At 42.4% G+C, this 15983-nt stretch overlaps 1 protein-coding gene across 2 annotated transcripts in view; it reads right to left on the reverse strand.

Moving 5' to 3' along the window:
- Nucleotides 1-14721, reverse strand: part of adcy6a (adenylate cyclase 6a) — a 29972-nt gene extending 15251 nt beyond the window's left edge. Inside the window, exons 1-3 of one of the 2 annotated variants that reach the window (XM_029435431.1) lie at nucleotides 14516-14721; nucleotides 10377-10635; nucleotides 9301-10240 (exon numbers count right to left, since the gene is read on the reverse strand). In XM_029435431.1, coding sequence (XP_029291291.1) covers nucleotides 9301-10240; nucleotides 10377-10396 — 960 coding nt within the window. In that variant the 5' untranslated portion in view covers nucleotides 10397-10635; nucleotides 14516-14721. Of the gene's footprint in view, nucleotides 1-9300; nucleotides 10241-10376; nucleotides 10636-14299; nucleotides 14315-14515 lie in introns of those variants that run through there. The other variant, XM_029435432.1, reaches the window with a different exon arrangement.
- Nucleotides 14722-15983: the final 1262 nt, after the last annotated feature.

Genomic DNA, 15983 nt, shown 5'->3' on the forward strand with positions numbered 1-15983 from the left:
ATGTGCAGACCATGCAATTTACAGTTTAAATCCCTTTAATCAGACACATGCTTTGTCTCTTCTATCAGTCAGTACGTCAGTGTAAAAGTTGTTGACATGCAAAAATCAGAATCCGATTTATTGCTGAGTAATCTCCTCCTACCACAGCAACGCAGTTTTTAAAAGTGGTTTTAATTTACAAAATTGTCTAAGGAATATGCAGCGGTTCACATGATGAATTATAGAACGAATATGCAATATACAAAGCTGTAGTCCCAAAGATGTGGGATAACCTTTGCTATAATGCGTATGCAGGTATTATGTTCACTTTCCTGACTTAATGTTCCTGTTAGAGAGCTCATTTTGAAGCCAGCAGTCATTATAGACCTCTTATGTGTGGAAGATGGAGATGTGATGATGGTGGGGATTTTATATATAACTCAATGTTGTTGAAGAGTCTCTCTCTGTGCTTCTTTCTCAGTCTTGTGAAAGGTTCTGCTTAGTGTTGGCCCGAGACTCACACCCACGGAGACTGTGAATTATCAGAGATGGCAGCGCAGCTTTCACTTAGCAACTATCACCCACATTCCACAGCCTCCCTCCAAAGACCTGCAGTCCCCCACCCAGGTTCAGGGAGGGTGGCTATGGGGGGGGGGGGGGGGGGAAGTGGTGGGTGCTGATGACTTTGTCTTACAGGCTCATTACACCGACGTACCAGTCAGAACATGCTGTATCCTCAGAGTGTTCAGACTCAGGTTAAATAATTAAATATAATGTCAGATATACAGTAAAAATGTCCAAGTGAAGAGAGCCCAAATCTGAACCAATCATTTCATTGTTCACTGTTTTTGATTTCAGACTGAGGTAGACAAAAGCAGAAATTCTCATTTCTAGTCGTGAACCGGCAATTTTGCCGTTTGAAATGACAACTGGAGCTATTCCTCTAACATGACACGGGCCTGCCAGAACTTGTAAATGAACATTGGGAACCTGTAAATGGTCCGAAAGCCCCATTCACACGCTTCAACGTGTGGAGACAACTTGACAGGCCTGCCGTGCCTAGTTACGCTAAGATTGAACAATCGCTGTTCTGTCAATTAATCGACTAATCCTTTCAGCACTGCTAAACTTCAAATGATGCTCACGCCCTCCTGGACTTCTGGGGTCACTTAAATACACTGGGAAGAATATCTTAATGCTCACATGGAAGAAGAAATACATCTGAACACTGTGTGGAGAACAGGACGCTGCATTTATAAGACCTTTTCCCAGAGGGAGCGATGACTGATGGGATATTGTTGTTGAAACGGGGCCAGCGAGAGTGCGAGTCAGAGCTCATCGGCCTTTGTGGAGAATCTGGAACTCCTTAAAACATCTGCGTTAGATCAGGCTCTGTAAAAACCCACCAACGGTGCTTTACTTGTGACAAAACATAAAAATCTCCCCCGTAGGTTGCCCCTTATCTTTCCTTGAGAGTGTCGGTTATTTATTTCCATATTCTTTCATTTCATTATTCTTTTCTGCCTCCTCCCGCGCTTACTTGCGCTCACTGTCACTTTTAACCTTTGTAAAATAGTCTGTACGTGTGTGTATGTGCGTGTGTGTGTGTGTGTGTATGGTGCCAGACAGCTGCTGGGTTTGTGTACTCAGCCTGAGCCTCATGTCTACACACAGCTCACACTGCCCTTATCTGAAATGACCAGAACCACATCAACAGATAAAGAGTAAAGCCACGCCTGCTCTGCCGGGTGGTCTGGAGGAGAGTGTCGACGGGCTGCAGCTAACTGAGACGCACTACAATCAAACATTTCTGTCTTTACATAGGAAATACTTCACATAAAAATGTTTTAAAAGCTACAGATGAAAAGATATTTTGGAGCGCAATGACCTGTACAGTCTTTGTCATTTCTATCATTTGTGATGAACAGCAGGGAAATCCTATTCCAGGACATCTGCAGAGCGACATCAATCATCATTACGAGTGACATGAAGCAGTTTCAATTGTGATGTGAGGGCACAAAATGTAATCACTTCTTTAATTTCACTTATTGTTTTGGCAGAATATTTCGTAAAAATAAAAACATGTGGATTTTGGAATTGATAACATTCATCCTCTTTCACATGAAAAGATTGTGACAAACAGTAAATTGAGATTTTGCATTGTGGGATGTTTTCAGATTTTCATTCCATCGCGGGAATTCTTTAAAGGTGCACGTATGGAGCGTACATTTCCCACTCAGACAGACAGCACATGTAGTGCAGCGTTAGAGTAAACACAGAGTGATTTCACTTATTGTAGATCCAGAAATAATCTACACACAGATTTCTTCCAACGGTAGACAGCATTACATCTTGATTTCTTCTCACGTCACCTCGTATGATAGATGCAGTTTACTGTGCACTACATTAGCAGCTGGATTTTTTCAATCTGTGGAGGAAGTAGTGCATTTTGTGTGTATTTAACAACAACACGAGTCTAAACAAACATGTGATGCATCAGATAAATCACAAAAGAGGAGGAAGGGGGTAGCTGATATATCTATTTTCTTTTAAAACAGGAAATGGTGCAACTGTTTCTGCTCCCCAAAGTGTAATTTATTCAGAAAGCCAGTCACAATATATTTTATTTTTTAAGCTAAAAGAATTACACACTGTAACTCTTTTCCCTGTCACCACTTGTATTTGTGAAGATTTTGTTTTTATATCCATCAACATAAAAGTATGGCTGATGAGAAAGATTTCCATAAATAGTCCTTTCTGTTGGCTGTGCACTGAAGCACAAGACCATGCATGTTACATAAATAATGTACAGCCTTGTCTGGAACAAACACTTGTAACGTAAAGCCAGTTATCCTGATCATCGTGACCATGTGCATGCTCCTCAGTCATGTTTCTGTAAACATTGGACATGCTGGGGGTCCGAACACTGAAAAACTACACACCACACACATTTCTGCTGGCAACCAGGCGGGTGTGACTTCTGTGGAGACTATCAAAGTATTTTTGGGCATTGGAGTTGCGAAATAGTTTTTTATTTAAAGAACAAAAATCTGTTAAAAAATAAGGGATTTTCAAAAATATCACAACGTTGTTCTGGAACGAATGGGACCCCTGCAGGGACGAGAATTTAATTGTTTACGTTATATGTTGTAGTTATGGTTGATACTGGTATCTATCAACTGATAAATAAGAAAATAATTGACTGAAGAGCAACAACAGCTGAAAAGGAACAGTGATAGAGCACGGGCAAACACCCTGGTGTGTCATTCAACAGGGGGGGAGAATCGCGGGATTTAAAAGTATTCAAAACAGATCCTAAATTGGTCCTCTTCCTCCTAGACTGGTATGTAATGAGTCTATTTTATTTATAAAGATAAACTGCGAGACGTGGTCTTCAATATATGATTTTCACACTGGTGCGACATAATCACAAATAGTTACATAACATCATCGCTATGCATCCTGCACACAGCTGTGTTTCAAAAAGAAAAAAATGGTATGAATAATAACTTTAATTCAATTTAATATTTCACTCTCTTCCAAAACAAAATGCACGCACAACCCAGATCAAGATCTTTGCGACACGAGGTGGAGGTGCTCATGGAAACACTACCACTGCTTTTAGCCAACACAAAATTAAACTTCCTTGTTGTTTTAAGCAAAGAGCCTCTAGAGGATTAATGTAAAGGAGTTGTGATTAGTAATGAAAACAATTATCCGTGCCAGAAAAAAACACTAGCATAAATGACAGAATCATACAAGGTCAATTATTTAAGTCAGAGAGCTTTCTTTAAAATCTTCGAGACCATAAAAAAACATCCTGCACTGGGGGTGCAGACATAAACCGAGCCCTCCAGAGATAAGCTTCCCTGAACCACACAACTGCCAAACAACATCCTGTGCACCCCCCCCCCCCCTCCCCCCCCCTCTCCCCCTGCACCTCCACTCCTATGACCTCTCCTCTGTCATCGTCATGTTTAATTATTGGCCGTCTCATTTTGACAGCAGGAGAGGGGTAGGAATGTATTCGAGAAACCAAACAAGCAGCGTGCCTCCAAAATCCCGGACCCCCTCCAACATCGAGGTCCTCGGGCTTTCAGATTCTCAGAAGGAGAAAGCAAACAGCAGAAATCAATTTTGACCTGATTTTTTTTTTTTAGTTTTTTTTTTTTTTACTTGAAGCAAAACGGTCCACCCGCAGACTGAACTGGGTCTGCTGGCTGCTTGAGTCGTAGTTGTTTCCATGGCAACCGCTGGACCAGCTGAACACAAGCACTGAGGGAGACACTTAGCGATGCTGTTTATTCCCCTTCATTCTCAGAAGTGATGCTACTCTGATGCTACTCATTTTCAAGCGCTCTTATTGGTCCACAGATTGGCTGATGGTGGTATGGACGACTGGAGTCTGTGTAAATCTGTGTATATGAAATCCTCATACAAGTTAATACTAGAGCTGCAACTAATGATTATTCTCGTTACCTTTTGTTATTATTTTGTATAAATCCATTAGTTGTTTGGTCATAAAATGGTGAAAAATGTAAATTAAGTGTCTCCCAAAGCCCAAGATGACATCCTGAAATGTCTTGTTTTGTCCACAACTCAAAGATATACAGTGTAGTGTCATAGAGGAGTGAAGAAAGCAGAACATGTGTACAATAAAGAAGCTGTAATCAGCGAATATTGATTGTTTTTTCTTAAATAATTACTCAAACCAATGAATTGATCAAAAATGATCGAAATGGCAATTCATTTAATAGTTGAAACTTTGCAGCTCTAGTAAATACTGTCAATTACAAACAAGGGAAATGCATTTATAATTAAAAACAATAAGAGATTATATCACATTGAGTATCAAGTGTGTGTGTGTGTGTGTGTGTGTGTGTGTACCCATCCCGGTTGTGAGCAAAGTGTACATATGAGAGGTATCCTCGGTAAAATGCTGCTGCCGCGTTAACCACAAATTATTTATCAAGGAGGCTGTGGAAAAGGACCGCGTCGGGAGAATATCGGATTCTCCTCCGATCACGCTGCCTCCCTCCTCCTTCACTTATACTGGGTGTCTTATTCTATAGCTGCAGCTTTGCACAGGTGATCATCACACGCTGGCTTCCCTCACTGGGATCCAAGTACTCCCATTTTGATGCACACAAGGTTATTCCAGCAGCAACGTGAGCTGCTGTGAAACTGTGAACAGCTGATACGGTGTCACATTTGCTCTGATAAAAATGTATTTCTTTTCTCTGCGTAACATCCTAGCAATTGGAAAATTGAGTCAACAGCCATTTGGAAAGTTTGACGCGAGACCACGAGTCGACTAAGCGCGTTACCACATAAGCAGCATATTATTATTTAAACTCTATCCCCTTATCTTATTTACTGAATTAAAAAAAGACACACTTTAAACACTTAGTGGGAGATTGATAAGGAGAGCTGTGAAACATATTGACTGTCCACGTCAAGGCCTGATTTGCCCTTTGTGCTGTTTAATGGGCTTTTAGGGGCTTAACCCACTGTCTCTGATGTGGTCAAAGATCAAAGATCCATCCCAAAATGCATTAGCTTACGCTTCATTAACGTGCAGAAGAAAAAGATAAAGACATTGTAGGAGTATCTGTGAATATACAGCATTAGCCTTCAGGGTATGTGTATGCAGAGTAAAGGGGGTTAGAGTGACCTGCCTGTTGTTCTGACGCAGGCTCTGATAAGACCGTCCCATATGACGCAACAGTTAGCAGAAACGCCAAGGGCTGGGTATTTTTAGGAACCAGTCTTTGACCTCTCACAGCACTTGTGTCAACAACATCTACACAACAATGTATGCTCCCCTTTGCCGGGGAGCATAAAACCAAAAATGGTGGGGTGAAGAACGTTATTATAAAAAGGAGCTCCAGTGAAATAAAAAATGAAAAAGAAATGAATTGACATACATATCGGCGGTGATCGGCGAGCGTGAAAAGTGTGTTTGCTTGGGCTTTACTGGTGCATTTTTCTGATTTAATCCTGAACAGAAGCACGCACTGTACATGTCAGTAATCACACTCAAACATACACCCACACACACACACACACACACACACACACACACACACACACACACACACACACACACAGGCAGGACAATAGTTTTGTGATGTTGTTTTCCCAAAGAAAAACAAACAAATGCAATTCTGACATTTAATAGAAACTAGAAGGGAAAGTGACAACCATAACAAAGCAGAATGAAAAGTGTGTGTGTGTGTGTGTGTGTGTGTGTGTGTGTGTGTGTGTGTGTGTGTGTGTGTGTGGGTATGACATGCACATGTGTGTACTATACTGCTATAGCTAATTAATTTCAGCTGAGGAGTCTGAGGATCACAGACATGGCGACACAGAAAACAGCACATGGAAGTCAGCCTTCAGGGCTTTCTGCCATAAATCTCTTTAGGGCTACACAAGAAAACTACTTGGTTAGGTTTAGGAAAAGATTGTGGTTTGGGTTAAAATAGACCCCATCTGCCAGAAAGCCTTGAAAGCTAACTTCTCCCATGTGCCAAAAACAGTAGAAACAGCAGAGCGATGCTCACATGTAACAGGACGTCTCCAAACCCTTTTTACATGTTAAAGGCATAGTTTGGATTTTTTGAAGTGGGGTTGTATGACGTGCTTATCGATAGTCAGTGTATTACCTGCAGTAGATGGGTTCAAACTCACCTACAAACTTACTTTATGGTGTGAGCTTACACAATAAAACGCTCAAAGTGAACTTAGTACAGACACTAAACTCTACTGTATGCAGCTGTAAAAACACAGAAACTAACCAACGCCAAGAGCAATACAGTTTAGGAAACAACCAGATGGACTTCATGTGTTTTGAAAGGTTTGAAGGGATTAAGGGCCTTACATTTCAAGAGACGAACATGAAATACTTCTCATGTAGCAGACAGACACCGTCGAGATGTCTGCGAGAGCATCAGTTTACTAAAAACGCTGAAGAGAGGCCTTTAACGCACAGTACAAACATACAATATCTCCATTCAAAATTGTGTAAGTAAATACACACAAGGCTATGTTGCACAATAATTACTACCACATTGATCCTTAAAAACATAGCTTGATCATGTAAAGGTTTTTTGTCTTTAAAGCTCCTCAGAACTTGGTTATGTTTCTGTGCAAGGTAAAATAAATGTATGACAACTGTCCATAAATGTTCATGTATGATTAATTTTTTCATGTTTTGGGGAAATGGCATTTAAAACCCACCCATAGCTGGTTTAACTCAACCATGCATTTATAAGCAGCTCACGAAACTACAGCCTGATTTACAGATAGGGCTGAACCAAATGTCTTCTCTCTCTTACATTCAAAGCTTTTATTGAGGTTTTGGAATTAAGCTTTGAATGGTTACATGTTTATCAATTCTGGTGCCATCATATTGCTGCTAGACTGTACAGACTATACAGGTGTGCCGCAAGCATTTACATCATTCCTCATACACAACTTCATCCTTATCTGTACCCATCAACACCAACAGAAACCCAGTGAGGTTAATGAGTTATTGGAGAAAGGGGAAATACTTGCACACAAATGCGTGAAGCAGTGATTGATGAGACCGTTTTACTGTGTCACATATAGTACACGAACGACCTTAGGAATAAACAGCATTGCCGGGTCGCAGCTATCTCATGACATTCATTTACTTAATGACGGCAAACAATGTTGGAGCCTGTGATAGATTGTGCTGTGGTATATCATGCATGATCTTACAGAGCACACAGCGGTTATCCAGTTCCCACGAACCCCTAACCTGGTCCTGTACTTATGTAATAAAGTCATAATATGTAACATTTCCAATATTATATAAATATATTTTGTTGAGTTCCAATTTAGCTAAATGCTCTGAGTGAATTTAAGTTCCCTCTAGTAAGTCTACATGTCTAGGGCTTTTATTGTGAAAGGTAAGAACAGAAAGAGTGAAGCTGTAATGTGCCGCCGCTGCCGTTCCCAATGTGGGAGCAATAAAGAGTTTGTCGTCTTGGTTTAGATTACAGAGGCTCTGCGATATTATTTTATTACCTTCATAAGTATAGGCACAACTCATAACCCTTTGCTGCAAAACCCTAATACATTATCTTGTCTGTGAACATGTTGTCATGTCAGATAGATTTTCATCGGCAATAGTGGTTGTTTAACAATGAAGACAAAAACTCCCATGATCCCACGCTACTTTCCCACGTCATCAAAGTCCGTCTTTTGTTCTAATTTTGATTGAGAGACCCGAGCAGCAAAAATTACAAACTGTGCATTTCAGTGACTTGTTTGGGATGTTGTTACACGTCTGAGAGGATATGTTACTGAATGCATACCTTACAGTAATAGCAGAGACATTACAGTGACAATCAGTGATTAATCATTTAGTCCTATATCCCCCTATTGTTTTCATGTTATGGTCTTCCCATTATGTTTTCCATAACTTTTCCCCAAGGAGACGACAGTTGTGAAACAGCTACAGAAAGCGTGCAGCCACCCCCCAACCGTCGTCCTCACCCTCGTCACCCCACCCTTGGAAAAAAGTACAAAGTGTCCCTTGTGTGAGAGCACAGAGACCTGAGTGATACTGCTTTATATCATGGTATTCTCCCACTGTCACACAACAGCACACACTCACACACGCATACAGCCGTTCAGCCAGGGCACTCAGCCCACTGACCTTCAGCAAGCCCATAGGTCCTTGGCAAGACACACAAACAACCCTGTACAGAAAACCCCATAAGCCCCAGAATACATGTAAATATGCAGATGCAACTTGGAAACAAAACACAGTAGAGCAATGTATACACTGGATCCGCTGTGTTGCAAGTTCGCACGGTATAACACCACCCTATCACACCCTAATTCATATTCAGGACATTTGTTTATCCTTATACTTTTACGTCACTCTAGATCGACATTCGTCACAACACTTCGGTACAGAAGCTTTGTTGCTGTTATTTTACGCATGCAGGTCAGTTCACTTGCAGTGTGAACGTAGCCTAATTGCTACACCTTATCAAAAAGCTCCAACTAAAGCAGTTTGCTCTAGACCTCTGGATATGAACAATGCTCAGCTACACAACAAGCATGTGTGCAGATGGGCCCACCAAAGGGTCTGTAAGTATAGGTGAAACATATAACTTGATTAGAGTATACTGAACTTCATTTATCAGAAGAACTATTGGATAACATGCTGATATACTGTCTGAGAGATGTATAGGAGGAAGGGATGTTTAACTCTCAAAATAGTTTCCACCCTGTTGACCATCAATGTCAGTTCAAGTCAAACAGTTAACTGTCAAACAGTCTTACCTGTTTCCAGAGGAACTGGTCTTCCTGATTGATCTGCCATGTGGTGACCACGTGTATGATGGACAGCACTGCTCCACTCAGCACCGCCGCTCTCATCCTCACAGGCAGCAGAGTATAGATTATGTAGATGAAGAACACGGACCACCAGATGCCTTCCGAGGCGCTCCTGGGTGCCACCATGAGCACCCCGAACACCTGAACGGACAGCAAGACTCCGATCACCAGGTAACTGACCATCCACATGTAGTCCTGGTGGAAGCCGTTGCGGTTGCACACCACCATAAGAGCCATGAAGAGCGCCATCGCCACTGAAAGGGCTGACGAATAGGCCACGTGAGGGGCGGCGTGGACACAGTGGAAGGTCAGCATAATGCCGCACACGATCACAAGCACCCCCATGAGCATGGTCAAGGAGCTCTGGTTCAGCCTGAAGAAGTACCGCTGGTATAGGCGCTCCAGTTTGCGAGACTGGAATTTTTTCGACTGGAACACTTGCACCACCCTAAGCCAGCAGTCCGCAGCCGTCACCACACCTGCTGCGCCATTGGGACCATCATCGCCCATGTCCCCGCCTCCTCCGTTACATCCTCCTTTCCTCCCTTTCAACTCGCCGTCCTCGAAGCCCAAGTCGACCGATTTCAGCCCCACCCCTTCCCCAGGAGCCCCTCCCCTTTTGCCATAGTGGTCCTCCTGCCATCCGCAACGGACGCCGAAGTTGCCCCCACCTCCCATGGCCCCCGCCATCCCTCCGCGGTGGTGCTGATGGAGGGGGGCTCCAGAGGGGGGCTCCATAGCATCTGGGTCCCGCAGACAGCTCATGTAACGCGGGTTGCAGAGAGATGAGCCTCCCTTCCGTTTGGACTTCTTGCCATTGCGCTCCCCCCACGCAGTCTTGCGGTCGTCCACTCTGGCGACTAGGAAACCACTGAACCAGGACATTCTGCGTGAGCAGAGAGAAGAACGTTCAGTACGGGAACAGGTCAAAGACAACAGCTACAGCACTCAGTTGTAAATTGTAAAAGTAAAAGTTGATTCAAAATGTTAGTAAAACAGCACCTTAGGAGTTGTTCATTTACCTGTTGGGGTTCTGGTACATGTCCCAGCCCTTTCCCTTGCAGCCGGATCACTCATTTATCCCCGTGGACAATATTTTGAAGTAGTGAGGAGAGGTTTGTAGAGGCCACACTACAGGGCCGCAGCGTGGGACAAACTGGAAGGGGTCAACCAGTTGCTTCACGACGCTCCAGATGTTTGTGCCAGGGCCAGTGATCAAGACCAATGTTAATGAGAAGACCAGTCTCTGCCGCCAGGCCTATAAAGTGGCTTCTGCTGGGTCTAGAGGAAAAATCAAAACACATACAGTAGATTGAATAAAAGCCAATGCACAAATAGATATGTGTGATGGTGTCGTGGATCAAATTTAAGCAGCGAGTAGATCGGGTGAGAAACATCAGATCATGATAGTAACGCGGATGTCTTGCCCAGTCTGTCCATGCTAATACTCGTATTAATGAACAGTCCTGACACACATTTAGTTCTCCCAATAGCTTGTTAGCTAAGATCTAGAGCTGCAGCAATTAGTCGACTAATAGATCAGTCAATCGACAGGAAAATAATCGCTATAATAACCATTTTGTTCATTATTGTAATCAGTCATTTTTCATGGAAAAGTGGCAGAAAATTGTTTTTGAGCCTCTCAAATTTGGAGATGTCCTGATTTTCTCTGTTTAATATCATATTAAACTGAATATCTGACAAACAAAATACATTTAAAAGACATTATCTTGGACTTTGAGAAACCGGGATGACATTTCATAAACCAAATGAATCAATGAATCTAGAAAATAAACTGCAGATTAATCGATAATGAAAATAATTGTTAGTTGCCTCCCTAAAGATCTCCTTTATCCAAAATGTGACAGGAAATAAAAAAACATCATTGTCCACTTATGAACATGACTCCCATTTCCTGGATAACCGGACACACTTGAAATTTCCTCTCATAAAAACAGACAGATTCATAGGAGTAGAACAAGCTACTTCCAAAACTATGGGGGAGGACAGGACCCAAAATAGCTTGAAGGCTTGTTTTTTTCTAAGATGAACCAGAACTTTCTGGATTTGACCCCCGTACAAAAACAAACCCTCTGGTATAAACACACAACACACATCATTTTGGAGTCAGTTGGGCTGAAGATAAAGAACGACTCCCTTAAGCTCTGTTTATTATCACAAATCGATGATAAAAGAAAAGTAATAAATACAGATAAATGCCACCGGACTATAGGACACTGTCAGGACAAATATCAAGACAGTAACAGGAAACACAGCATGACAGGATCTGTGAGCCCTGCAGCGTTAAACCAAAAGTTGTTTAGAAGTTATTAGAAAATCAAGCTACTTCCCTTTCAGCATTACATAACAAATACATCAGAGATACATGTAATTGTATCAGTGTTGTTGCTGGATTACATCTGTATGTGAAGATGCACTTTGAGCAGCAGAGAAGGACAATAATGCCAATTGAGTTTTCTATTCTACAGTCAATTTTATTATAATCTTTAAAGCCCTCCAGTCAAAGACGTGTTTTGCTTGTTGTCACTTGACTGTGACTTTTGAGCTTCACTGAGCAGAATAATGTTTGTGCAGCGTTTGCTTTCACATTGATCTGAAAGAGGAGAGAGGTTTGTCTGAGCTCAAGACGTAGACTACAAGCAGGATTTGTGACATCACAGCTAGTTTTGAGCCTATCGAAGGTAAAGTAGGCATGTAGAGTAGGGATGCACTAAACTGATAGTGCGCTTATTAAGCAGACTGGGTAACGACCAGTCGAGGCTGATCTACATTAAAAAGTTATTTTTTATTTAGTCATGGTGGGACGGGGACTTTGTTTTTAGTGCCACAGCAATGCCTGCCTTCATGTTAATTCATAAGAGAACAATGAGACAATGGGCCCCTCGGGACAGACGTGCACAAGGCCCAAACACCTCTCCTACAAAAGGAGCAAGACACACAGACTTTATAGTTGTTTAGCTTCTTTTTGTTGTTGTTTTGAGTCTCTGTGTAGTAATTTTGTGTCACCTTGTGGTTGTTTTAACCTTTTTCATAGCTGTTGTGAGTCTCTTTGCAGCTGTTTTGCATCTCTGTATAGTTGTTGTGGTCTCTTTGTAGTCTTTTAGCGTCTCTGTAGTATTTTTATGTTTCTTTGTGGTCATTTGGATGATCTTGCCGTTGGGTATGTGTCTGTTAAAGTGTCATTTTTTTTAGGTGAAGGCCCCTGAGCCTGTGCGCAGCAGGCCACTCAGTAATCTATCCATGTGTTACAGCAGATAAACTTAGTTAGTAAGAATCGTTTTGGGGGGAGAAACAGTCAGACAGTGCCTCCCATTTTTGGGGCTACATTGTTGTTGTGGTTATAGAAAATATTCGCCTGATAATTTCTTTGATATTAAATTACAAGCTGATATGGTTGTTTATAGTATCTATTATCTCCAATATTACAATAATAACCATACAGCATGTTATATTAGTTAATATAATAGTATAGTAGTGTGGTTGTATTCGTTCTGATTAATTAAATTGTCCACATATGGCACAGCAACTGCTACCAGCTGATCTTACCAGGCCTCCAGACGCCTTGAGCTCCACATAGTGCAGAGAGACACGTAAACGCAACACAGCCGCCGCCTCCTCGACCGGCATTTTCACCGGAGAGGCATGCTGTGTTGTTGAAGCAAAAATAGCATTTCCTCGCTAGATCTTGCCTGCATGCGCCTTCTCTGGCACGTATCCGTCCACGCCGTATCCCTCCTCCCTGGCAGCGGATCGACAAGATTCAAGGAGAACCAGCCCCCCCCCCCCCTCTCTCTCTCTCTCTCTCTCTCTCTCCGTCTCACCTCCCCGGCTGCGTCCCTCACTACCCTGCACAAGGTCGACCAGCTTGTACCGATTTGCAAACGTCGCGGTGTTGCCAGCCGCTTGGTGTGTGTGTGTGTGTGTGTGTGTGTGTTTGCACGGTGCTTGGCTGTACTCTCCGGTTTCCCCCACAAGCGTTAGGAGAGGATAGGGGAGGGGAGGGGAAGCGGAGAAGGGAAGGCGGGGGTGACTGACTATTCCTAGGGGACATTTTCAACCGGACAGACACTGGCGCTTCAGTCACAAACAGCGAGCATACAGTCATTCATTGTGGGCTGGTTCCAGTTAGACAAGTCCAAAGCTGTGCATGCATATCTGTCTCTATGGTTCAGTTGTCATCCAGATAACACAGATGCGAAAATAAATCAACCAATTACGGGGAAATCAAAGGTCAAAGCTATGCAACGCGTGGAATTGGCTTTTTATTTTATTTTTTTATTATATGCGGATGATGTGCTATGTTTGCGATCCGGTGTATAGATGCACATGCACAGGCTGGCCGTGTGTGAGAGGGCCCGCATTCAAACAGCGTAGGCTTCTTCTTACATAACACCATGGCCTATGTGACAACCATAGCGGGGACCATAAAACCATTCAGTTTTGTCCGGTAGTCCAAGTTAAGACACAAACACGCCCCTGCAGGGATTTATTTTTGTGCAAAATGTTCTTCAGCATGCAGCAAAAAGCAATATCTCACAGGATAAGTGTATTGCCAAACATGAGTCGTGGGTAAATAAACAGATATAAACATGTTATTGCTGCTGCACATTCCTCAGCATCAGTCAATTGATGGAGGACTATAGCGGTAAATATTACTCCAAAAGCTCAACATTTACCAACCCCGTGTGTTCGTATAAGTAGGTTATACATGGAGGTGTTTAAGTTTAAAGTTGTGTTATGAAAAATGATTTGCGACTGAATCATTATGATCAGATCAGACCTGCAAAGCTTCTGCATGCAGCCTGTTATTAACGCCCCTCAGGACTGTCAGCTGTAAAAAAGAAACATAATGATGCAGCTCATCCCTTTTCCCTCCACACACAGATATGTTGTTATTGACCGCCAGTGGAAAACATGTACTGACCGTGTATCCTTTGCCACCAGCAGCAGTGTGCAGAGGAGGCCTTACAGCAACTGTTGCCAGCTATGCCAATGACTCCGGCGGACATGGTGTATTGACAGAGAAGTGGCAGCTCAGTGCAACAGCGTTTGAGATGTTTGTGGTGACAGGAGAACATATATTATATATGTCGGCCTGCAGTGTGCAGCAGCAGTAACAGTCAGAAAAAGACGGACTCACCGTGATCATCTTCTGTTTCTGTTCCCCGACAGGACCGCAGCAGACAATCCGATTCGTTGTGGTTGTCGGTCGGAGCGGACAGCCGGGTGGAGGACCATTTGTAGCCGATAGCAGTCCAAGGATGGTCCGGTTAAATTGGTCACCCTGTGGTGGATCTCCTCCTGTCGTCTTCTCGCTCCACTCCCTTTCCTCTCCTCCCCCTGACCCTCTCGGCTCCAAGCACCACTGTCAAGGCGGGGGAAATACAAACATGGCACTTCCGGTTATTGTTTTTCAAATTAAAACCCTTTACAACCGGCAGTGGTGGCGGAAGTACTCGTATCCTAAAAATAATATAACAAGCATGACTCCATTCAACATGGTAACAGGAAATAAGGTAACTGTAACGTAGCCAAGACAATATGAAATAACTTAGCAGAAAACGTAGGCAATAAAATCACATGTCTTTTTTTTTGACACAAATATTTTTATTGAGTGTATTGCAAAAGTAATTATTTCATATATTTTTTGCAAATATATAAGAACAAACTGTAAAAGAAAAATAATGAATCAAAATAAAGCATACAAACAAATAGGGGAGGGAATAATAAAAGTAAACACTACAAAAAAGAAAAAACACTTAAAAAAGGAGATATATTGGGAGCAAACTGGAAAAAAGACAACATATTCAAAGGCATATTCATTGATTTCCTTTAGATGACAATGGTAAGAAAATGATTTAGTTCATTATTTACACCCTAAAAAAAATTACAAATAAAATAGCCGGGTTTAAAAGGTTCAATGTGTAATTCTGAGCCACTTGCTCCAAAGAAATAGGGGGCAGTATTTCACCTCTAAACTGGGTCCATACAATCTCTAAAGTTCATATTTTAGTTGTAGTAGTTTGTCATATTTATTGTATTCCAATTTAATCTGTATATTGTGTATTGCATTTACTCCTGTGTAGTGCCTGTTAGTCAGTCAGTGGGCAAGAATACCAAAATTCGACCAAACTGCTGAAACTCTGCGAGCCGGTCAAAAAACACTGCTGTCTTATAATCTTCACGTGGGGCTGATCCATCTGTGTTTACTGGGGCACTAATGTTAACTGGGTGGCCTGTAGACCGTGTAACATTATGTGAGTTTGTTTATTGGATTAAATTCAAAGTGTCAGAAGCCAAAAAAAAACGACCCACATGTTCGTCTCATCCTTCCTGTGGCGGCGCAGCAAGGAGAGCAGCCCGCCGGGGGAGGAGAGAGGTCGGACGACAGGGAGCTTACTGTTCCCGGTGCTGTGGCTGAACTCGAGCTAACTGCTAACTGAAGCTACGCCATTTCCCGGGGCTGCAGACAGCTGTACACTCGGCGAAACAGCCTCCTGGCAGCTGTGAGGACGAAGCTCATTTTGTTTTCTCCACATTGAATGTAATCCAATAAACAAACTATAAAACAGACTCAGAACATGGCTGTAATATTTACAAGCAAGTCA

The sequence above is a fragment of the Cottoperca gobio genome, chromosome 7 (genome assembly GCF_900634415.1).
Source record: "Cottoperca gobio chromosome 7, fCotGob3.1, whole genome shotgun sequence".
Lineage (NCBI taxonomy): Eukaryota > Metazoa > Chordata > Actinopteri > Perciformes > Bovichtidae > Cottoperca > Cottoperca gobio.